Source organism: Lepisosteus oculatus, chromosome 16 (assembly GCF_040954835.1).
Source record: "Lepisosteus oculatus isolate fLepOcu1 chromosome 16, fLepOcu1.hap2, whole genome shotgun sequence".
Taxonomy (NCBI): Eukaryota; Metazoa; Chordata; class Actinopteri; order Semionotiformes; family Lepisosteidae; genus Lepisosteus; species Lepisosteus oculatus.
Genome location: NC_090711.1, coordinates 1,076,575 through 1,100,508, shown reverse-complemented (window position 1 = coordinate 1,100,508; position 23,934 = coordinate 1,076,575). Strand labels below are relative to the sequence as shown.

Genomic DNA, 23,934 nt, shown 5'->3' with positions numbered 1-23,934 from the left:
TTGACAAAACAATCAAATTTCTTTAAAAAAAAAAAGCTCAGATGTTTCTGGCTTTTAGTTCCAATGTCGCATGAATGAATCATCCTGTTGTAGCTGGAGGTAACAGTCAGTCGGGATCAGGAAGCTCATGAGTGAGTGCTGAGGGTGCGCAGGCTGAGGTGCAGCCGGGGAAGCGCTACAGCTGGGAGCAGCCATGGAAATTAAATCCAGAGATGGCGGCAAACTATTAAATGAATCTGTGATTAATTGTTCACGTGCAAAGCAATAAGAATGTTTAATAGAAGGAGCTGTTGAAGCAATGCTGTAGATGGCATGATTTTATAAGAATGAGTGACTGCAATCAAGACCTGGCATACCTTGTGTGCTAAAGAAACTTTTAGAAAGAGTTTTTCAGCTTCAAAACTGAATTTGTAGATTCTCTAAGGAGCGAGGAAAACTGACTACAGAGCAGAAGAACTGCAGATGACTGTCCCTAAGCTCAGTTCTTTCACACTTAAAAGAATCGTTTGCTTCATGATGTTGAGACATCCCTGGCTAGGTGCATAGTAGCTGTCTAACAGAGAGCTGTTCCTAATTTGTGTTAGTTACCAATGAAAAATGAGCCCAATCAGAGCCTCTAGCCTGTGTGGTATCAGGGCAGTCCTGATTAAACACTTTATTGATCTGTGCGGCACTTGTGTCAATGGGGTCAAATTGCTCCTCAGGGAGTCATGGAGCAGTATGAGGAGCTCAGTGTCTGGGCTGATGAAGCGCTGAACTGCTGTCTTACCTGTGTGCTGATGTTTTTCTGCCCAGTTGGTCTGTAAATGGGCTCTGATGCATCGGAATGTCTCACGACAAGCACAGTTAAAGATACCACATGCTCAAGTTTTAAAATATATACCCAGCCATCTCGGCGGGACTAGAATTTGCAGCAGATGTAAAGAAACATGGAGCATTGCATCCCCAAGGAGTAATAATGCTGAGGAACAGGACGCAGAGGAGAGAGTTCAGCCACAGAGGTTGATCAAGCTGCCCTTTTAGATCCACTCACTTGCAGGACTCGGTTACAATGAGCTCCTTAATAATTGAGTCTGCTAGCAATCAATTAGATCAATAATTCAGCAGCAGGAAGTGAGGAAGGTGCTGCAGCCCGAAGCGCGGGGAAGTCCGCAAGTCAGGATGCTGTGACACTGCAAAGGCTGCACTACCTGATGCGGTGCGAACTGGCTGCACCGCGTAGGGGATCTCTACTGCTTAATAGAGCCTCCCCAAGGGTTACCCCACAATGCGGTTTAAAAAAATACAAATAAAGTCAAGGTCTTGGGAGGCTTTTCGATGTTATTAGTTGATGTCGTGCTCAGCGGTGGCGTTCTGGCGACAGGGAGGGAGCCGGTTCGCCTGTCGCGCTCGGTTTCCTGCGAGCCGCTGTCAGCTCCTGCCCACAGGACTTTATTCACTTAAGTGGATGTTTAACATCTCCTCGCTGCCAGGGCTCGTAGTCCTCAAGCCGAGCGGGGAAGGGGATAACAGAGCTATTTTTAAGCAGGAGACCGAATGCGCGGCGACAGAGATTGATAGCGGGTTCCCGACGAGCGGAGCTGGCTAATTGCGAGGCCGGGCTCGCGAGGATCCGCTCCGCTGGCTGGCGGAGTGACAGATAGGCACCTCTGGTGATGGAATCGATGCCTCAGGTCCCTCTCTGTGATTTTTGATTCATTGCTTCGTCTCCTGTGTTGTTTCTTCAAGTTCAGATGTGAGACTCAGTTAAAGGAAGCCATTCCTCTCAGTCGGAAAACTTCTAAAAACTTTTTGCTTCAGCAATGGGCACGTTGACGTTGGGGTTAATGCACTTATCATAGGATTTTTGCAGCGAAATTGCATTATACAGTGATTTATGCAGAAGTGGTGGTTTCTTTTGGCGGAGGAAAAAACTGCATTCTCTGCTATTTAAAAAAAACGCTTTGTAGGATATGTTCATAACAGGGGTAATTTAAAAAGTTTATAGACTTCCATGTTTTTCTGTTACACATCATCAGTTGCTGTAGTCAAAACTGCGCCTGAGGCAAAACCCCAGTTCTGAGATCATCTGCTTTAATAATCCTCTCTGAGCGCTGGCTGCAGTGATAACCCATCCAAACTGCGGCAAGATGTGCCATCTATTGCTGCCTGTGCTTCACCACAGCAATCAGCCTCTCAGGGTGGGGAAAGCACAGGCCATCCTCTTCTAGCGGGAATCTGAGCCCACAAAGCTCTTGATAAGGAGTGATTTCATGCAGATGTTCGATATCACTCAACGGGCTTGGCTGGAACAGAGCCGCCTGCGTTTATTAGAGAGCTGAGCTCTATGGTTTTGGCAGGCTGGTCTGGTCCTTGGCTGTGCCAGGTGTCCTTATAACTGCCCACACATCTGATCTTCGAGCACCAGAGGACCTCCAAGGAAGGAGGGAAATAGGGAGCCCAGAAGAGCCTCAGTTGGGAACAAACCCACTTAAGAAATCAGTGAATTGAGGCAATTAGGCTGGAGGAAGGCACACTCTCTGTAGCTCTTTCCTTGTGTCCACCTGTATGTCTTACAGTCTGCTTCTCAGTGGGGGAAAATACCTTCTTCACTGTAAAGTGACGTATTTGCAAGCAAACATTCCAGAACCTCCGACCCCTGCCTGTCTAGCCTGAATCGTACACACTATCCTACATGAACCAACCAGAATCCAAAAAATGTCCCTGCCTCTCCAGCCCCAATGGGAGGGTATCCTGCCTTTCCAGCGCTGGGGTCTGGAGAAATCACTGCACACTCCAGCCCACCATTGAGACCCGCGGAGCTCACGATGACATGTGCCTGGCGCAGGGTTTGAAACCTCCTCTGGTTTTCCTCAAGGAGCAGTCTGCGGAGCCATCATAAATCAGCTTTAAAAGTCTTTAGTTTGAAAAGAATTAATTCTTAATGTCTATTCTTCCAAACCATTATTTGGTGCCAACAAATCCCAGTAATTGCCTTTTATTAAAGTCAAGAAATCCTCACACTTGAAGTTGTAGGATCACACAGGCGATTTTCTTCTTGTTGATGTGCTTAAACAACACAATATAACAGAGCCACTGAGCATATCAATTTATGCTAAAGCAAAGTAAGACGATTCTTATGAATGCTGTAATGGTGGGGAAATTCGCACAGCCCTCAATCTGCTTACTCAGTTTAGGGAAATGAGGTCCGTAGTCTAATCAGAGTCCCTGATGCTGTGGTGATGTGTGTGTACGCTGTGCTGCGGTGCCGAGGCAGTGGAGAGGTGGGGAGGTTATGGGGATGCCCTGCTCTGTGTGTGGAGAACCACTCAGTCAGGAAGTAGCACATCTGAGCACCCTGTCAGGCACCATGCATTGGGTGCAAAATGACAACCTCTCTGCCATTTGTGTCTTGAAACTTTCCTAACTGTGGAGCAGGAGACCTGTGACATTGTGTAGCCTGTTCTATTATTAGTGGACGCCTGACCAGCGTGTCCTGGTGAGCTGTCCAGTCTGTGTCAATTGCATCGAGCTCCGCTGCTCTGCTGTGCAATAGGCTGTAGCCCAGTGCAGTTAAACTGTGAAGGGCACACTGCCTGTATCCTCTGGAAAATAGTGTCATACAGTTGCAATGGCCTCATGCTCAGGATCACAAAGGTGATTGCAAACCTTTGATCTATACCTGTGATCTATTTTCAACAAATTCCGACAAACAACAAAGTCTAATGCTCTGCGGTTCATGTGTGACACTCTGCCGCTGCTCTCTCGAGCTGTATTATTATGTGCAGCCTGCGCACCTCCAGTAAAGAACGCCGTCGGGATTAGGATCCCTGATAGCAGAGCCAGTCGGGCTGATAGATGGGAAAGACGAAAACGGGTTCTGCCGCAAACCATCCCGCCCGGCGCCGCGGCTCTGCCAGGGCCCAGCACCGCGCTGTGGGCCGCCGGAGCGCGCGTGGCACCTTCGCCAGGCCGCCCCGTCTCTGAGAGCTCCCCGCGGGGGACGCAGAGAAGGAAAAAGACAAACTCGTTCGGCAGAATCCCTCCTCTGTGGTAGCTGGGCGGGAGGCGGCCGTCCTCGTGGCTTCTGGCAGGGTTAAAGGGTGTGATTGCGGAGGACAGTGTCGAATGTAGCAGGGGCAGTGGGAGCTGCTAAGCTGGAGGAGGCGTGCGGAGTGAGAGGGGAAGAGTACTGAGGCCCGTCCGTTTCAAGGTTCCGCAGCTTCATTCAGAGACTAACCAGGTCGGGTTTGACCTGAGGTGTGGAGGTCGGGTCCGCCACCCCTGCTCCATCGTGCTCTCAGCCTTGTCCAGACGGATCGGACTTGTCCTGCGGTTCTGCTTCTTCCCTCTTGGGAGCGGTTTGGGCGCCGCACAGCCGGAGGCCATCGTGTCCCCCAGTCCTGATCCCCCGTGGCTTTTCAATCGGGAGAGGAAGTGGTCGGGAGCGTTTTCACCATGGCATCATGTCTGGGATTTCCTTTTGTGGGAATGTGACACTTAATCATGGAAGAAACGGAGAAGCGCTTTAAAGGAGGAAAAAAAAACTTAATGTTATAATGAAAATCGTTTCTGCTATTATTTCTGCCTGCTGATGTGGACATGATAGGTTTAGCTTGCTTGCTCACAAATGTCGCAAGGAAGAAAAAAGACAGACATATGGTAGTAATTGCATTAATTAAATTTTGAAGCATGACAGTAAATTTAATGTAACTTAACCAAGATTATAAATGAACCGCAAAGAGTTGCTTTAACTATTTAGCTGCAGATCGCGCTTTCCTGTAGTCTGATTAGCAGGCTGGATCCCCCAGAGAGAGCAGTCTGTCAGCCTGAGTTAGCACAGGTTCCCACCCAGCTGTAGGGGCACGGCACTGCCTAGGGTTTAGTGTCTTGGTTTGTGAGTCACAAACAAGAAGTCAGTAGAAAAGTATGAGCGTCAGCACTTTATTAGATACAAGAGGTATCACTACAGAGCCCCCAAATTATTTTCATGTTCTCTGCAGGGAGTCATTAGTCAAAGTCCTGTCTCTTAAAACACAGCTGTACAATTTAACTTAGACATTTCGCACATCTGTCCTGATGAATCACACCATCCAATTTGCAGAACTGGTTGTACAAGACTTACAGTAGCTGAGGAAATCAGATGGTGGAAGTTCTGAGTGTGTCTGGAGAAGATAGTTTACTAAGATTTCTGTTGGTTATGTCAGTCTCTTTTTAATTTTACTACTGAGCTAGCTTTCAGCTGCTCTCGAAGAAATTGACCTGCCTGCAGGATCCCCTGTCTGAGTCTTTTTTCAGCATTTTTCCTAATGAAACTTATTGCTTATCTTCTGCAGGCATCTTATCAATAATGAATCAAATTTGTAGCTAGTGTTAATAAGCAAAGATGAAGGGCTTTTCTCCTTTCTTTTGGTTACGTGGGACTCTCAGCATTAATAGTTGAACACATCTTTCACGGAGGAGGCGAACGTCTCCGCAGAGTCGGCATCAAAGACCTGCGGACTTTTTGTTGTGTTTTGTTTGTGAGGCACTGTGAGCTTAAAGATCAGACAGTCCTGAGGAGGATTGTGTAATTATCACTGGCTGGAGTCTCTGGGGGCTTTGCTGGAGCAGGAATTATAAAGATGCAGTTTTAATGACCTGTCTCCCCGCTAGATTAATTCTGTGATTGAAAAGTTATTGGATGCTCTAGGTTTGAATTATCTCACCCATGGGGAAGTGTGCTGGCGGGGGGGGGTTTGCCCTTTTAAAGGAAATCTGATCTGATAGCGAGAAGCCCTCGACATTGCCTTTACACCAGCTGACAGCCTCCTCTGAGCCACGGCTCTTGCTGTTGTACCTAGCAAGGCAGCCCAGAGTTTGAAACTTGTATTTCAAACACCAGAGCCAGGTTTTTAGCTCAGCTAACACAGTTTGTCCTTGAGTTACAAACTTAACAGTTTTAATTAGCGTGGAGGCAAATCTCCTATATATCCTGTGAAAATGCTCATGCAAAACCTAGGAAAACAGTGAGAATGAGTTTTTTTTTTTTTTGCCGTGAATAAATGTAGAAAGGAAACATAACCTTGAGCATGTAGGATATGTTCTGTGCCTCGCAAGCAGAACAGAACCTGTGAGATTGTTTTAAAAATAGACCCTGTGCAGCAGGGGCTTAGAGGTAAGTGGTATCGTAATGGAACACAAGGCTTTATACACGCTGACTATAGTTCATGTCATGTGCTCTCCCCGCAAACTGATGACTGAGCCCCTGTCAAAGAATTTTGCCCAATAGATATAGATGCTTCTTTGCAATTAAGTCATTGCAGTGCAAGTAATACGTTTAAAAGATGACTTTTTCTTTCTGTTTTTCTAATCTTTCGCCCCTGGCGAACATAAATCCTAATGTGGTGGAAAATCATGATTTAGCAGAGATGAAATCATGATGGGGATGTGTGGCCTGATGGTGCTGACATATGCGACCCTCTTCCCTCTTCCCTTGCAGGCAGCTGCTCGTTTGAAGAGCACTACAGCAGCTGTGGCTACAGCGTGGCACTGGGGACAAATGGCTTTGCATGGGAGCAAGTGAACACATGGGAGAGACCCACGATGGATGCAGCCGTCCCCACAGGTACAGTCTTTCCGCAGGGAGGAGACAGGGACAGATCCGTAGTTCAGGGAACCGCTGATTCGGAAGATAGGTCTTTGGAAGGGGTCTCTGTACGTAGGGGGTGTTGTTAGAGGGGGTACCCACAATGGTTTGGGACTACAAGCTGTATGGATAATACTTGCTCCACCTCCCTGTGCTACCAGGTGCACTTGTCTGTTCAGTGTAAACCCTGTGCCTGCTACAGTACGCGTGCTGTGCATGTGACTACTTCACATTGCACACGTCCTGTTGCATTGCAGTGCAGCTCAAACTTCCCCTCTGTCTCCCTTCATCTGTCATTTTGCCTGCTTGCAGAATTCAAGCAGATGACATTAAGACTCTTTAGAAGTCGGAATTTGAGTTTAATGCTTTTCCTCCTAATGTTAAAAAATAAGCCTGATTTGATTTTCTTCTGCAGTGGTGGCTTATACAGTATGTTGTGATTAAGTCTGAATTTGAACTTGAAGGGGTTTTGCAGTTCTGAGAACAGAAGGCTCAGTGCCTGGTGGTTTTCAGTGCTTTGTTGGTAAAAGGGGCCCTTGTTGTACTTATCAACTATTAAGGACAGAGTTAGCAGCTGAAGTACTGGGCTTCAGTATTTGCTTACAGCAGACATGAACACGAGCTTCCAGTCACTTGAGGGCCTGATTCTCTCTTGGCAAATTGCACCCCTCTTAGTAAATGAAATAGTCCATTTACCCACAGATAAAACTGTTCCAAAACGGTATCCTTCTCATAAACAAAGAATTGTGCTTCTAATATCTTCTGTATTTAAAAGATTGTGAGCCGATAACCTGTAATTTGGAACTTACTCTGTTCTAGGAGAGAGGCTCGTGTTTGTGCTTTGCTGCAGTGGATTACCTTGTTGGTGTGACTGACCTTGCTCTTATTGGTCTTTTATAAGCCAGGGACAGTCACGCATTTTTGTACTCAGTGCTTGTCCCCTAAAAACATCTCTTTTGGAAAAAGAGCCATTTGGACATGACATCTGCTTCTACTTGTGGAGCACTGTCAGAAGCCTGTCTTTCGCAGAATGGCTTGTGTTAGTAATTGGCTGATAAATTATAGGTTGTCAGAAATGAATCGCATTATAGGCTCAGAGTGCATGACTTGCAGTGTTGGAGAAGGGTGTCAGGGTTAAATGGCTTTTTGTGTTTTTGTGTGCTCTGTGATGGTTTAAGTGCTCTTGTAGGCAGAGGGATTGATTGCATCTCTGGTTTCTGAGTTTCGGGAGAGCGAGGGAGAGCAGGTGCCTCTGCTGGTCAAGAGGTCAGGCGGACATGGCCCTGGCCCAGCTGTGGACAGTGAGGCTCAGCCATTGGCCTTCTTCGCGCTGGACCGCTGAAACAGGTGCCTTGACTGGTAGCGGGTTCACTGTTGTTTTCCACAGGGAAGAGCATTTAAGGTGGAGATCAGGATGGAGTTCTTTGCCGAAAGGGCTAGTATGTGAATGGGGTTCTTTACACAATGGCCTGCGGGTGTCTGGAACAAGCTAGCAAGCCATGGTGTTGAAAATGACAACCTGGTTTCCTTCAAGAAATAGCTGCTTGAGTCCTCTGGATCAATGAGCTGCTGGCCTCTTCATGAGCTACATGGGCCAGGCGGCCTCCTGGCTTGTAAACTTTGTCCTTCTGTTCTGTCCATCACATGGAAATCTGGCTTCTCGTACGTAATGGTGACGTCCGGCCTGAGAGTGTGCAGCTCCTCGGTATGCAGTACACGTTGGGACAGTGTCCACAGACAGCGGACACCTCAAGGAGAGACATTGGTTGGTTCTATTAATTGTTCAGATGCCAAGCCCATATTTTCCTCCAGTTTGGAAGAGGACCCTGCCACAGGATTCTCTGCCATCTGCCTTCAGCTCTGCCTTCTTTTCCCAAACCACCTCTGACTTCCTTTCCTTGCAACTAAAACCACAGTGATTGGAAATCCTGGAGCCTCAACACCCACAGCGCTTCACCTCTGAGAAAGAAGATTTGCAGCTGGGCGATGGCAGAAACCTGCCTGTGGCGAGAGTCCGTGAGAGGCTGATCATGGCCACTGAAGGCTATAGCTGTCTGAAGGGAACCTGAGAGAGAAGTTTCTCTGTTAATCTCCCTGGCTGCACATAATGGAGCTAACAGGGCATGGTCACGATTAACCTGAAATAAAGCTGGAGATTATTTCATGAATTTAAGTCTTAGATTCTTGAGAAGTTCCTTTTCTTTTCTCAGTGTATCCTGTATGAATTAGTGGCCACGTATAACCCTTTGTCTTTGTGTCTCAGCCCGCTGCATGAGTGAGATAAGAGAGAGATATCTCTATAACCCACCCCCTGTCCCACACAATACCTGTCTAACTCGCTGGAAGCGTGCTGGACTAAATATTTTATATAACTCAATATAGAGAGCCAGGGTCATTAATAAGAAAGGGCTCATGCCGGCCCTGTAATGAAATTTCCACAAGACGGGTCTCTCTGCTTTCATACGTACTGTAGGGTTTAAGCAAATGTCACAGTTCCTGTAAAACACTTTGCCTGATAAAACACATCAGAAATGACCTTGAAGGAAAACCTGCCAAATAAAGAAGGTGAATTTTCATTGCTGAATGTACATTCAGGATGGATTACATCCCATTATATGGCATGAGCTAGAAAGCTAGTCTCCAAACGGCAGGGTGAAGGCTTGAGGTTAACAGGCCTTTTGAAGCAGGCAGGAATACAATGAGCCTTCTGTTCGGTAGTGTGTTGCCAGGCAGAGATGGGGACTTGCACTCCAGGTGTGACTCCACTGCTGCACAATGGAGGTGAGCTGTTCTTGAAAAAGGGAGGAATGGGAAAGCAGGTTGCTGCTCAGGTGCATCAGCAGAAGATACAGACAGACAAAGATCAAGACCTGCCATTAGCTCTTTGCTTCAGCCTGAGCACGATCAGGCCTGAAGAGTGCTGCACGAAACGTGGACTAGAGTGTCTCTACCTCCCAGCACAACCGTCTCCTAGATGCTCACCTGCACAGCTGCTTCAAGCCCAGGGGATGCACCTGCAAGACCACCAGTAAGCAGAAATAAACTGATGGGTAGCATGAACTTGTAGAACAATCAGAAATAATGTGTTGAGAGAGTAATTTAACATGCATGAACCCCAACAGGAAGAGCACAGGAATGATTACAATGCAGGATGAATCAGAGGGACTGAAAGAACAATTCCTAGTACCTGAAGCAAAAGCAAAATCTAAATCACAGACTAAATCACTGCACTAACTACACAAAATATAACGTGAAAGACTTTGCGTTTCTTCCGCACATTCAAAAAAAATCTGAGCAACTCAGGTCTGTCTCAGACTTGTTGCTCCTGGGATTTCTTTGCAAGAAGAGTTCCCGTTCCTGCCCCTGCAGGGCGAACACTCCCCACAAGAGTCCGATGTATGGGCTTACACTTCAGCCCAAGACTTCCATAGCAGTATGATCATAAACTGGGATACAGAGCCACCTTGCTGTTTGTCTCCAATCTGATATATTATCCTGCTGATTTACAAAAAATGGAAAGAAAGAACCATCTGCTCTCCTTTTCAGACTCACCTTAATGCTTGTGTCCCCTGGAGCTTCTGCCCAGTTAGAAAGAGACATACGTCCTTGCAAAGCCTCCTGAGACCCTGACAACACTGCAGCTGTTACTGAGAACTTCTCCAGCAAGCAGCGCTATTGAGGGCTTCACACTTTATACAGTAGCAGCAATCTTAGGACTCAAGTGATTGTATTGGAGTCGTGAAAAGAAAGGATGGGACTTGTTTATGTAGTTGAATCTGTAGAATTGCTGACTTCCCACATGGTCTTTTGCCTCTTGCTGGCCCTTGACAGAGTGCTGGAAAGCTCAGAGTTTTGGCACTGCTTGTTTGGCCAAGTAAAAATGCTCTGGAATAGCAGTTTGTTTTCATAGCAGCACAAAACAAGGTTTGAATTTGCTGGATCCGGATGTAATAAACTCTTCAGCCAGTGTCCAGTATAGGCAGGAAACAGCCGTGGCTTAGTTAACAGTCAACATCAACAGCACTGATTTGTAGTGTTGCCGTCACCCTCTTTGGTTATCTTTGGATTTTCTTCTAGCTCTACTGAAATCCGTGTGATGGCTCTGTGTGGCAATAAGCATATGATTCTGAGTCAAACATCCTAAAATCCATCAACGTGAATACAGCTGAGGGCAGCTGGTGAAGACGGGCAGAGATCCTGTCTGCTGAAACTGCGCCACCAGTTCTTTGGCCCCTTTCAGATACAGAGCATTCTAATTGTGTCACGTTCGTAAACCCCTCCTCTTAAGGGCGCTCCAGCCCTTCCTTGTTTTTCACTCATCGCCCGCGCCTGCTCCCTGTTTCAGCCCCCTTTCAGCTCTCCTTAAAAGCCAGGCGCTCACTCTGTTCCGGGCTCTGCTCTGGTTCCCACACCAGGCGAGTCCTGGACCTGGAAGCACCTGGCCCCATTAAGGTTTTAAGTTCCTGTATTTGTTCCTGTTCCCGTGCCGGTCCCGACCCGGTTCCTGTTTTTATCCCGTTCGTCTTGGATGGACCACCCGGCTTTGGGCTCCATCGCGGATTGTTCGCCTTGGCCACGCCTCCCCCGACCACCAGCGCACCATGGACACGCCCCCCTGTTTTCATCCCCGTGTCCTGCATGACTTTCTTCCTCGTGTTTTCTCACTCAACCCTGGATCGTGTCGTCTGCATAGGGTCCGGAAAGAACGCTTTCATTACAGATTGCTTTTTATGACATTTGCAGTGTGGCGCCAAGCCCTGTTGTGCTTTATAGCAACCAATTTCTATGCCTGTTTTGAATTTCCCATTCTTCGTTTGGGAGCTTAAGTATTTCTGTGTTACTTTAAAGGATTCACCTTATCTATTAAATGTGGAATATTTACCAACAATCCACTCTGCTTTAGATTCTGACCTTGATGTTCATAATGGGCCATTTGTACATGTTCTGTATATGATCTCAGTGCTGTAGACAGATCTCCACATGCTCTCTAGTGAGAGACACAGGCACCATCTTGTAGTTTTCTAGGAGAGAAGAAAAAAACATTTAAAACCACTGTGAGGATAAGAGCATTTATTATAGGCACTCAGTCTTGTGAAATCTCTTCCTTAAGTGAAAACAGCTTTATAACAGAGATGGCACTCTAAATATGAAATGAGATTTTCTAAAATAGGAAACAGACGATTCAATTTTGGGTGACAAGACTGAGCATGGTTTTACTTGATAGATGTGGAGGGTAGGAGCCCCCCCTTGTGTCTGATTTGCTATGGGGATTTTGTAAATCGTTTTTAAGATCTAAAGTGTTTCTGCACTGAGTAATGCCAGCTGACTGGTACTACCTTAACCACTGTGCCCGGGGTTGGAGATTTCAGTATGTCGTTAATCTGCTGGACAGCTTGTCCCTTTCAGTGTCTCTGTGGTTGTGGGAGTGTGGAACAAGCTATCCAGCCATGCTGTTGAAGCCGATCCATTGGCTCCTTTCAAAAAGAACGATGAGATCTGTTTGTACCTGATGCATTTCAGCACCTGTGCCAAACAGAAGGACAAGAGTGAATCTATTGCACCATCGAGCTGCATGATGAGGAGGGTGAGGTGGTCTCTAGCACTTCTGAACACTGCCATTCATGGCAAACCAGGGCTCCCATTCCTGGACAGGGAGGGCGGTGTGTCTGCAAGTGTCCCTGGTCTTTCTAAAGCAGCAGCATCCCGAACAGCTGACAGGAGCTGTTAATAAGGTCCACTTTGTGACGAGCCGATTTAGGTTATGGCCACTTTAGGGATCCCAGATCTGCACTATGTGGCTGTATTCTGGCCTTCAACGGCCAACGCAACATTTAGAATTCCTCGTTGTTTGCAATCATGAGAATGGATAATTCAGGCACTTGCTGTCTAGCCTCAAAGCAGGAAAATAAAATTGAAGCTTGTAGAGAGATTGGTATGAGTATTAAGAGTAAACGATTACAGGGTAGACTATAATTAGCTGTGCAAAGTTTTATCCGCTGTGAAGAATAAAAAGCAATTTTAAGTGAATGCTTTCCTTTTATAGACAGGTGCTCCCAACACAAACACACACATGCAAACTGACAACGCTGTTCAGTAATTCTTTTCTGCCTGCAGGGATACGGCTCTTTTTATTTCATCTTTTTTCTTACTTTATTTCCAGAAGGTTTCAGGCTGCAGTCTGAACCAATTTAAGACAATTTGTAGAGGAAATTAATTTTGCGACAGTGGATTGAATGCATCGAGACAACTGAATGACTTTAAGTATATTTAATAAAAATTAATGTTTTTCAGAGGTATGGCATTCAGTGTACTGGGGAGGAGTGTGGGCAGTTTGTCACTTGGTTAAGGATGATTTTTTTTTCTCTTGAGAAGAAGGGATTAATAAGGACTTCAGAAGCATCTGTCCAAGATGCACACCACAGCTGGGCACAGCTGGCTCTGGCTGCATCTGGCAGGTTCTCTTCTTGCTGAAAAAGAGTGGGGGACGAGCACCAGTTTGCCATTTTCAATATGCCTTCCAGGTCACAGAAGCCCCCCAGCCTCTGTGCTTAAAGTGTAGTTACTTGCAGTTAAACAAATTAGGCAGCTGAGCGGGGATTTATCACTGTGCTCATTAAAAGAAAAAAGCAGAGGTGTTGCTTCCTATACCATAGCTATTGACGTAGGATACCTGAGTACAAATCAGTGCTTCCTCACCACTGGGGTTTCCAGAAACTGGCTTCATTTGCAGCCAGACTGACTGGATATCTCTGGAAATGTGCTTTTCTTAATGGGGTGGCCACAGGCAGAGGCTGTAAATTTGTAATCTCCGTCTGCTAATGGAGGCTTTGCATTGTGCAGTCGGACAGTTAAACTACGGCAATCCATTATATAGTCCATTGGCTGCACAAAACGGGTGTGAATGTAATTTTTTTTCTCACTACTTGATATCAACTCCAGTGTTTTGTTTTTCTTTTGTCTATGGACCCTACATCTTTCAGATGTGACATTGCAGTTTCTGCGGGCTGCAGAGTGAACTGTGCTCATCCTTTGCACGCGGTGCTCTTTCATGCCTGTCTGTCTGTTTGTGTGCCCAAGGGGCAAGTTGACTAACTCATGCAAGTGATCATTAAAGAGTTCTTTTTGTCAGAGACCTCCTATCAGTTTCAAGCAGGAAATGATCCATCCTGTATTCATTTATTTGCCTTTTTTGGGTTTAAATCATCTCTGCCGAATAAGATTGACCTTTCCATTCTGGAAGGAAGTAGTGCCATAATGGTCAAGCAGACACCTGATTTTTCTGCCACAGATTTTCCTAAGTCCCTGTCCAGTTCCCTTCCCAGGATGTGGACAGACACCGGAACTCAGAGTTATTACCCATTGTCTCCACAAAAGGTGGAAAGAGCTTATCGAAAAATGCCAGCATGCCGAAGTTACCCTACTCTCAATAATGGAGTTTCTGAAGGATTATTATTCTCTTCCGTACATCTTAATCAGTGGCAAAATTATTCCTCTCTGCCACAGTCTCGGCTTTCTCTCAGGGCCTTGGCTCCTCCATCAGTTCTCATTCCAGGAATAACTGTCAGCTTGGGAAAGGTAGAGTGCAGGGGAAGGTGGAGTGATGACACACCTGGCCATCAGTCTCCGGCTGCTGGGGGACTGTGGCCTGGAGTGAGTAGACACGACTCTAACCTGGAGGTGAACATCGAAGCAAGATCTGCTTTAACACACTGTCTCATTTGTTGGTTTGGCAATACCTGGACTATTAATGGGAACAGGTTGGAAAAAATTCTGATCCACCCCTTTTCTAACCGCAGGCGCAGGGCAGGGTACACCCTGGATGGGATGCCAGTCTATTGCAGGGCAGACAGACAGACCAGCAGAGAAATGCACACACTCACACCAGGGCCAGTTTTCCCAGACACCAGTATGTGTTTGGACTGTGGGAGGAAACTAGAGCACCCAGAGGAAATCCCATGTGAATGTGGGGTGAACACACTGTACGAAGTCGTGCAGATAGCACCCCAGTGCCCTAGTGCTGCTAACCATTGTGCCACCATGCCATCCCCCATTTTTGGACCAAATCAAATAAATCTAAATGACCTCTACAAAGAGAAAGTCTGCCTGAGTCCCTCCATTGTGAATTTACACTCTGTGTCCCCAGGTATAACAGTAATAGTCTCAGGAAATCTTATCCCCTCTGCAATCTCGCTCTCGAATAATGTAACATAACTCTCGTGTCTCTTATCTGATATTTGTCTGTTTTTGTTATATTGTTATGTTGGTCCCTGCCGTAAATATATTTATCCCCAGGGGATAATGAAGCTTGCATTAGATTGAACTGAAACATTCTGTCTGCTGGCCTTGAAGGGTTCTCAGACGCATTCTTAAATACCTGTGCTCACTTCTCGTGATTCCTAAATGATTTAATATGATTTGATCGTTTTCAAAAGAATATGCATTCTGGAGGGCAAATTGTAATGATTTACAAATGTAAATATGATCTTGTCTATACAGAAGCAAAAATAGGACCGTATTTTCATTTGCAAATCATTACAAACTTGCCAGGGGCGATGGCTTCCTCATGTAATGCCAGGGGAGACACATGTGCTGCCAATGTGGCGTCTGTGGACACACTGAAGACTTTATGGAAAATCCACTGCCAAAGGCAGCCTCTTTACAGCTGTCAGAGGTGACCGTATTCCATATACATACAGTATGTTCAGTCCTGGGGCCTCCATTCTTAGAAGTTAAATACAGTTGCTTCCTTACCTAATGGGGAGGTGTGAATATTATCTCTGGAAGCACCTCTCCTAGATTAAAAGACTGACTTGACCTTTCATCACCTTCGGGGTCCTGGAAGACCATTTTAACCAATAATAGCCCATGAGTGCATGAATGAGTATGATATGAACTGCAGTTAGAAACAAGCTGAAGAAATATTTAAAGAAAGGAATGAGAAGTAATTGTTTCCCCAGACCTTCTTCTTCTGCAGATTATAATAGGATCCAGTCTGCTGGAAAATGAAACAGGACCTCAAACTGCAGCTAAAGTCCTGTCTAAACAAAAGTAGATACATATATACATGTAAACTTCGATTTACATATGACTGTAAGACTGAAAATGAGGGGAGGTGGGGGTCTTATCCAGCTGTTTGTGAAATAAGAGTGTATCCGCTTGAACAACATGCTTGTTCTAGACTCGCACAACCTTGTGGATAATTGTGTGCCTCTCCCAGATTCACATTCATTTCCCCATAGTAAAAAGTGAAATGAGCACCGGTCCTGGTGTACTGTAGGCTTCTTGGTCCTTTTGATTTTTCAAAAGAACAAAAAAAGAAGTGTTACTGACCTGCAGTGGGCGTCACGATTATAGTCCCCCCTCCTTAAGGGTGCTCCAGCCCTTTCACTAAGACTTTATCCTCTGCACCTGTTCCCTATTCCCAGGCCACCTTAAAAGCCAGGCGCTGACGCTCTTCCGGGCTCTGCTCTGATTTCCATATCGTGCGAGTCCGGGACCAGGAAGCGCCTGGTCACGTTAAGGTTTTAACCTCGGGTTCCCGTTCCCTCTCCGCCGGTTCCGACCCGGCCTTCGTGGTTTTTTAATTCTTGTTCTGATGGATCTCCTGGTTTTGGACTTACTCCTGTGTTTTGGATTTTCCCTAAGGACTACTCTCGGATTGTTCGCCTCGGCCACACCTCCCCCGTGCACCAGCGCACCTTGGACACGCCCCCCTGTCTTCTGCCCCGTTTTCCTGCATGACGTTTCCCCAGTGTTTCCCCACTCCGTCGGACTGTGTCGTCCGCATAGGGTCCGGAAAGAACTGTTCGTTACAGTGGGTTGCTGAGAGATCCAGTCTGACAGCGATGGGGCATGAGGACAGTGTCCCTCGCTGTTTATTGTCCAGCCTTTGAGAAAGTTGGAGAAGTACTGAGAAATGCCTGCCCTGCTCCTCTGTGGCAGGTCTCTGCAGAGTGACAGCTCTGGACAGCAGGTTTATTTTTCAGAATCGCTCACCACCATGCCTTCTGAAAGAGCTGTTTATAGACAGCTCTTAAATCTGTGTGGAGATGTGAACCTATTTAAAATCCAATTACTCTTTGGTAGCTTTTTTGTATTGGTTTTTGTTATTAAGGCAGTGAGGAAATGTAATCATGAAGAGTCAATATTGAAACAAAATAATCGCCACCTGCATCGAATCACATCTGAGCGTTAAATCTGATGTTTAATTCAAAGCAACATAAATCACAGATGTGTGAACAGTATTAAGGTTTATTATGGTATTACAGTGGTTTTAAAGATGATTTATTGCCTCTTGGGAAACACTTTCCCGGTTTCCTGTAGAAGCTGTTCATGAAACAACATTAATTGCTACACATTTACACAAAGACTCGTGTGAAGATTGTATCACTGCACTCCCATCGTTGGCTCTGCGAATTAAAGGTGGACAGTTCTTCCTTGAGGAGTGGGAAACCTTGAGAGCTACAGCTCATGTTCGCACAGACACACCTGTGGCCTACAGTTGTCGAACTACGGGCTGCAATCCAGCAGGGGAAATAAGGTCCCTCAGTAATGTGTGGAGCATGGCCATATATTACTTTGTAAACTTCTGTTTTGTCAATGATAATCACTTCTTACTTTACTATTTCCCTGCTTATGAGCATAAATGAAACTGGGACAGACGCTGTGTTTGCACACACAAGCACACGCTGTGGTTCAGCACAAGGACCCTATGTGAAACCCCTTCTCTTCCGAGCCCTAGAACGCTTGAGCCGCATGCTGAGTTTGGCTCTTTGCCCGAGCGAGGAGTTTACTGCAGGAAACCACAGGGGTCAGCCTGCGCCGGCTGACACAGCTTCCCATCAGCCCTCCATTATCTCGCTCCTACACTTCGCATCGCTGCGCGGAGCTGGGCCGAGAAATTGCTCAGATATCTTCAGATCCATAGAAAACGTGTCCCCCTGTGTGAGCCTGTGCAAAATGAAACTGCACTTCATCAGGACAAAGAAGACAGCGTAGAAAACCACTGCTGTTTAATCCTCGTTCTCTTCTGCATCTGATAAGTCTTACACTTCACCTGTCTTGTGCCGAGTCCAATTTATTTACACAACCTCCTTCACATCTGCTGTTTTACAGCTTTGCTCTCTTTCGTTTTTAACTTCTTGGCACAGAGGAAATGTAGTATTTTTTTCTTTTCTAGTTTTTATATTATTCTGTGATTTTTATTAAATTATTTTATATAAGAAAAAGAAATACTAAAAGAAACGTTGTTGGTTACACATGGCAGTAAGTCAGTAAGTCCAGGATGATCGTCCTGCAGGTTGATGGCAGTTGTTGAGCTGCAAAAAGGTCAAATATGAAACAGCAGATCAGCTGTGTTCATTTTTTTAATTGTCCAACAGACCCCACTCTTTTCTTTGTGATTCGGCACAGTTTGCATAAGATAATGTGCATCTTTGAGCAGCCCTTTGCCTTATTGTGCCATTACAAATTTGGCAGCATCAAGCACAATTTTAAATCACCCCAGTGTCTGTTGGGACAGCAGCCACAGAAATAAGCTGTGCACTTGAAATGACACAGGACATGTTTCCTGTAGCAGAAGCACAGAGACCCTCTGGGAATCTCTGTATCCCCTACTGCAGTGGCCCAGAAAAAGAGCCAAGCCATCACTGCTTGACATTCGGGTTTATTAGGGTCTTTGGTTTTGTTTGCTGTGGTGTTCACTTTTATTCCCTGGTGTAATACGCCACAGCACAATTGCAAAATAGCCATGAAAAAGAGTACCAAAGCAGAGTAAATTCCCGGTGCAGTATAAACATGCTAAAACCGTGTGACTGTGATTCACGGTTACTGTGATATGTTCCTAAGAGGCAGAGGTTAATGGGTATGATTAGTTTGTTCTGGGATCGTTAAGAGTACTTGCAAATGAACTCGAGACCTGTGCTGCTGCCGAGAGGTTGACAAACGCTCATCAGTGCCTTGTGCAGGATACATTAGTTAGGGCTCAGCATTTGATGCTACTGATTTTTTTCAAAGTGAGCTAAATATTGTATCAACCACAAATTTTGCAATTCATTTGCAAGTACCTCTAATGATCAATTTCACCGATTGTACAAAATAATAATAATAATAATAATAATAATTCAGATGAAAGCCAAAATAACAATGGAGTGTAATGAAATGACAAATCAAAGTGACAGGTTAAGTAACGTTAAAGCAATCGCTGTATCACATAGTTCTGTGTTTACAAACGGGACTTTCCATTTGCACAGCGTTCTGCCAAATGGCCTGTCGATTTCTGCAAGCACTGCCTTCTGTTCCAGCCTGTACATCTTCTCCCACAGAGGACATTTATTTCAAAAGAAAAAAAACAACAACGATAACTCTTCTCTCTGTGTATATACGAAAAACAATACATCAGATTGATTATTCTCGGTACCCTACCCAAGGGAACGGAACAGCAGAAAGTCTTCTGCACGATTTACAGTAGTGCTATTGAATTAATTCTCAATTAGACTTGGAAGTGTTTGCAGCTGTTAACATTCAGGGAATATTTCGCTTTAATTTCAAATGAGCTGTGTTCATTGCGAGTGCGTTACTCTGAGAGGCCTGGAGACACAGGGGTGGCGGAGCAGGAAGCGGAGAGCGAGGCTGTGTTCCCCAGCTCGCCGCCCAGGCGGCTCGAAGTCTTGCACGTTCCCAGTGGTGACAGTTCAATTATTGATGTCGCACTTATCAGATTAATGGGATGGTTTGGGGGCTTTCTGTCCCCCCCCTGTTTGACAAAATGAGGGATTTAGAAAAGGTCAGTGAGTGACATCCATAGTGTTGAAAAGGCCACAGCAAGATTTTCTGTGAAGCGTGTGTCTCACTCGGGGACAAGCGCTCGGCTGGGGAAACATCGTGTGATATGCTAAGCAGGGTGGTGAGAAAATATTGTGATCTGCTTCCAGCGACACACGGATGGGGTTGTGCTGTAACAATTAGGGCATGGAGTGCAGGCATGCGAGTAATGCAGGGCCACTGCACATTGCAGACAGGACACATATGGGTCCTGTTTGTCTAGTTAGCTGTTCCCCGGCTGGCTTTGGCCTCCGCTCAGCGCTGCAGGGGGATCGCTCTCAGCGGCAGGGAAGCTGAACTCTTCTGGACCAGAACCGGGGGGAGTTTGTGGTCCTCGGGGGAGTTGATAGCCGGAAGCGATGCTGGCTGCTGGAAGGGTTCTGTAAGGAGAGGTTAAGAACAGAAAGAGAGGCTGCAAACGCCACCTGTCCGACTGCCTCTAGCTTCTCACCCACCTCACCCTGCCCTTTCCTGCCATCGGCGGCCGGGCTCTGGAGGGAAGGGTCAGGCAGCGGCTTCCCACTTGTGACTCTTCCTGCGTCTGGAGGTCCTGGGTGAGCTACAGGGATGGATGCCCCGCCGTGCACACCCAGTCTCCGAGCACGAGCCGGTGGCGCTGCAGAGGGAGAGGCGTGTGCCACGCCGTGCTCACAGCGCTTCTGTGTTGAAGCCACGGCTCTTTGCAGCCTCTTATTTGCCTCTAGAATGCAGCCCAGCGGGACGGCTTGTTCTGCAGCACATTACCAGGGGACTCTGAGATCACCTTGCACATATAAAACTATGGTAAATACTGGAGGTGTTTTATTGTCTCTGGAATTTGCCTCTGGGATTGAGATGGAGAAGTGAGTCCATTTTATCAGTCTCAGCAGCAACAGACCAAAACACTCCCGTCCCCTAATTGCATCTTAAAATGACAGTCGCCCTGGCTTCCTGTCTCTTTCCCGCTCTTGTTGAACAGTGAAAGCAGCGCGTTGCGCCGGTCAGAGAGTGACTGCCAGCTTCAGTTCAATATTTCCACCAGCCTCTTGAAAAATGCAGTCTCTGTACATTGTGCATTGCTCTCTTTTCATATATTTAACCGCAGACATACAGGAGCTCCTCATGAATCGAAATTTGCAGACGTTTAAGTCTTAGACTTCTTGTTTAAGTATTAGTGTAGTTACAAGATTAGAGGCCACTGATTCAGGCTGTCCAGCAGGTTTCCGGGGGTCTTTAAATCACAAACAACACAAAGTCTCATGAAAAGAACCATCTTAACTGATTATTTTCGTAGCCTCACTAATTGTAGCTGAAGCTGGCCACTTGAACTATAGGCCTTTGGCTACTGACTATCAGATGGGATATATGGGGCACTGGGCCTCCTGTCACCTGTTACCTGTCTTTGGTTCTTCTGGATCTTGCTACAGGGGATCTAAAGAGCTGTAAAACACCCCTGCTGGGATTTGGCACCTGTGAATTAAGGCGACTTGACAAATGAGTTAAGACGCCTTAAATGTACAGTATGTGTGCAGCTGTGGGATTTCAGGAGGCATTCCGTGTTGCGTTAAAAACGGGAACCTGTGTATTTGACACACTCAAACAACTGAAACACGGACAGCTCCTCGAACCCGCGGCACTGGGGAACCATCCACCACCAGGGGAAAAGAGGCAGCACCTGCCCAAGCCTGCGAGTGAATTCTGACTTACTGAATGATGCACAGGTGTTTCCACAAATCTCCATTGTCGTTTCTGTTATTTGGGAATGTGGAATTTGCCTCTCTTCTGTTTTTTTAATAACTTGTGTAGGGAATAAAAAAGTGAGCTAAATATGGCTGCTTCTGAGAAGCTCTTTATCTTCCTGCCCCGGGTGTCAGCTGTTGGTCTATCACGCAGCAGCAGGCTGGATTAAAACCAGGGAATTGGTCACACGTGCTCCTGCTTTCTCCAGAAGTCAGTGTTGCGTGCCTTCTGATAGGTTTGAGTAGCGCGCACAATAATATTGATCTGGCAGTTTCCTGGTCTCTTTTTTCCTGTGTGTGGAAAAGCTATTTCCATTCCAGACCATTATTACAGCGGGCTGCAAATCTGAATGGGGAAATTGAAATCAAGTGTGCCTATAAAACAATCAGGAAAAAATAACACTGCTCTTGGCGCTTGTGTTTAAAAGAATATATATTTGTCTGCAGTATATTGCCAGTGCCTTGAAAATGCATCACCCCTGAAAACTCAATTTCAATAATGTGCATGCCCCTTATCGCTCAGTTTTTAGTACATAACATATCCTACGTGTTATAGCTTTAGAGAGAGGTTTCAAAATAAATAGGTTGGCTGTGGTCTAGACTGCTGGTTGTGTGATGCTGGTTCAGCCCCACTCTTGGTTTGACTTTGGTTTAAATCTGCTCAAGAATTTGTGCAATAATGTGGACAAGTTGCAGAGCCTTGTCGCCACAGCACAGAAACAGCACGGCTGCACTGCTAATCTTGGAATGTGAACAATTTTGTAAATAGGATTGGATTCCTTCTTTGCTGTTTAATCAGCCTGGTTTCCCCCGCTGGTAAGATTTTTGGGAGGACGGTTTGCCGCATTGCATCACTTGGTCTTGTTGCTATCCAGGGGCTTTACTGATTAATGTCAGGGCTGTGCGAAGTCGAGTGTTTTTCATCGCATAATAAATGTAATTAGCATCTGAGATGAATGGTTCATTTTCTGCACATATGATATACCGTTAAAATAGCCAAAGAGACATTCTCTGGCAGAATGAAACTGGGAGGGCACCCTGGACGTGCGTACTGAAACACTGGCTGTAGTGTCCGAGATTTAGCTGCTGCCTGGAAGCTCATGGCTTCCTGGAACTGCGACGAGCGCTGCGTGGGTCTGCCTTGTTTCTCTGTTGTTCTTGCGTCCCCACTGTTCTTACGTTCTGTAGCACATAATGTTCTCTCTGCGTGAACACTCGCTGCAGATTCCTCCTTTGTTACAATCAATTAACCGTGCTGTGTCTTATCCCTACATTTGTCGGGTGTTACGGTCTGTTATCTCTTGCCCTGAAGAGACCAGGGGGGTCCAAGCTCTCCTGGCGCTGCCCTGTGGAGCAGCCCTGCAAACAAGGTCAGCTGATTTCAAATCAGAGGCCTGGAGGGCATAGAGCAGGTGTCTCCAGCTCAGTTCCTGAAGGGCCTTGTTTCATCTGGTTTTTGTTCCAACCTGAGTAGTCAATTAAGCAATTGACCTAATTATTTTTTTCTAAATTAAATACACTAAAGGTACAGTTGCCCCTAACTCACCTCGGAGTCCGGTCGGAAGTGTCACAGTCAACGATGCTAGACGTTGAACTTGAGAAGGAGGGAGGGGCCTCTGGCCCCCCAGCAGCGGGGAGCGAGACCCCCAGCCCCCCCGGGCCCAGAGCTGACTCGCTCCTCTCTCCCCAGGCTCCTTCATGATGGTGAACGGCTCGGGCAGGGCCTCGGGGCAGAAGGCCCACCTGCTGCTGCCCACGCTGAAGGAGAACGACACCCACTGCATCGACTTCCACTACTCGCTGTCCAGCCGGGACGGCTCCAGCCCCGGGGCCCTCAACGTCTACGTGAAGGTGAACGGGGGGCCCCAGGGGAACCCCGTGTGGAACGCCTCCTCCGCGGGCGTCACCGAGGGCTGGGTCAAGGCCGAGCTCGCCATCAGCACCTTCTGGCCCAACTCCTACCAGGTGAGCCCCCCTCGCCTACCTCCCCTCTGGGCGTAAGGGCTTCTTTTCTGTTCCAAACATTCATGTGCACGTCTCTGGGGGTCCTTCTCCTGCTTGAGAGTCACCCCAGGAAAGCTCTCAGCACTGCAGCGCCTCCAGGAACCATGTGGTAGTGTGGCCCCTTGATCAGCCGGAGCAGCGGGGGGCGCTGGTGTGTACCCAGCTGGAAACTCACTGGCATGGACTGGGATGTATATTGTTCTGCCATTCTGCTGTATGATGGCTGTGCTGTTACAGGAAGAGAACTGTTTGGGCAGCAGCATGAATATCAAGCTATTTATTTTAGCTTTAATGATGTATTTGCTTAGCTCACAACAGCATCTGGTATGAAAATAATTTTATGTGTTTTGGAGAAATCTCTGTTTCGTATACAACTTGCTATCCTTGCGTTAACAGCTGGAGGTATTTTTTTTTCAAATTATGTGTTAGTTAATAATTCTTAATTGATTTAGATGCCTTGCTTGCTTCAAAAGTAAGAGTTTTTTTTTAGAAGGAATCGTCATCGTTAATAGATTTGTTTTTTAAAAAGAAAGAGCCATTTTTTTTCTAAAAGTGATATATTATTCAATTACAATTAGTCAAATTTTATATAATTGCATGTTTTCCCTTGTGAAAGCACATGGTGGTAACTTGTTCCATGCGTTCAGTGAGCTTTTCCAAACTCCCACAGCTCCTGTCATACTTCACTTCAGTGGCCTCGCTCTTGCCCACACAGTTCCCACTGCTCCGCGTGCTCAGCGCAGCGTGAGACACAGCGTCCGCAAGGCCTGAGCGCGCACCGCT

The 23,934-nt window shown here is 46.4% G+C and overlaps 1 protein-coding gene across 15 annotated transcripts in view; it reads left to right on the top strand.

Moving 5' to 3' along the window:
- ptprt (protein tyrosine phosphatase receptor type T) overlaps positions 1–23,934 on the top strand; it is a 190,516-nt gene that overhangs the window by 31,064 nt on the left and 135,518 nt on the right. For all 15 annotated transcript variants that reach the window (XM_069179631.1, XM_069179626.1, XM_015365125.2 and 12 more), the window contains 2 exons: positions 6,461–6,586; positions 22,838–23,112. In XM_069179631.1, coding sequence (XP_069035732.1) covers positions 6,461–6,586; positions 22,838–23,112 — 401 coding nt within the window. The remainder of the gene's footprint in view (positions 1–6,460; positions 6,587–22,837; positions 23,113–23,934) is intronic.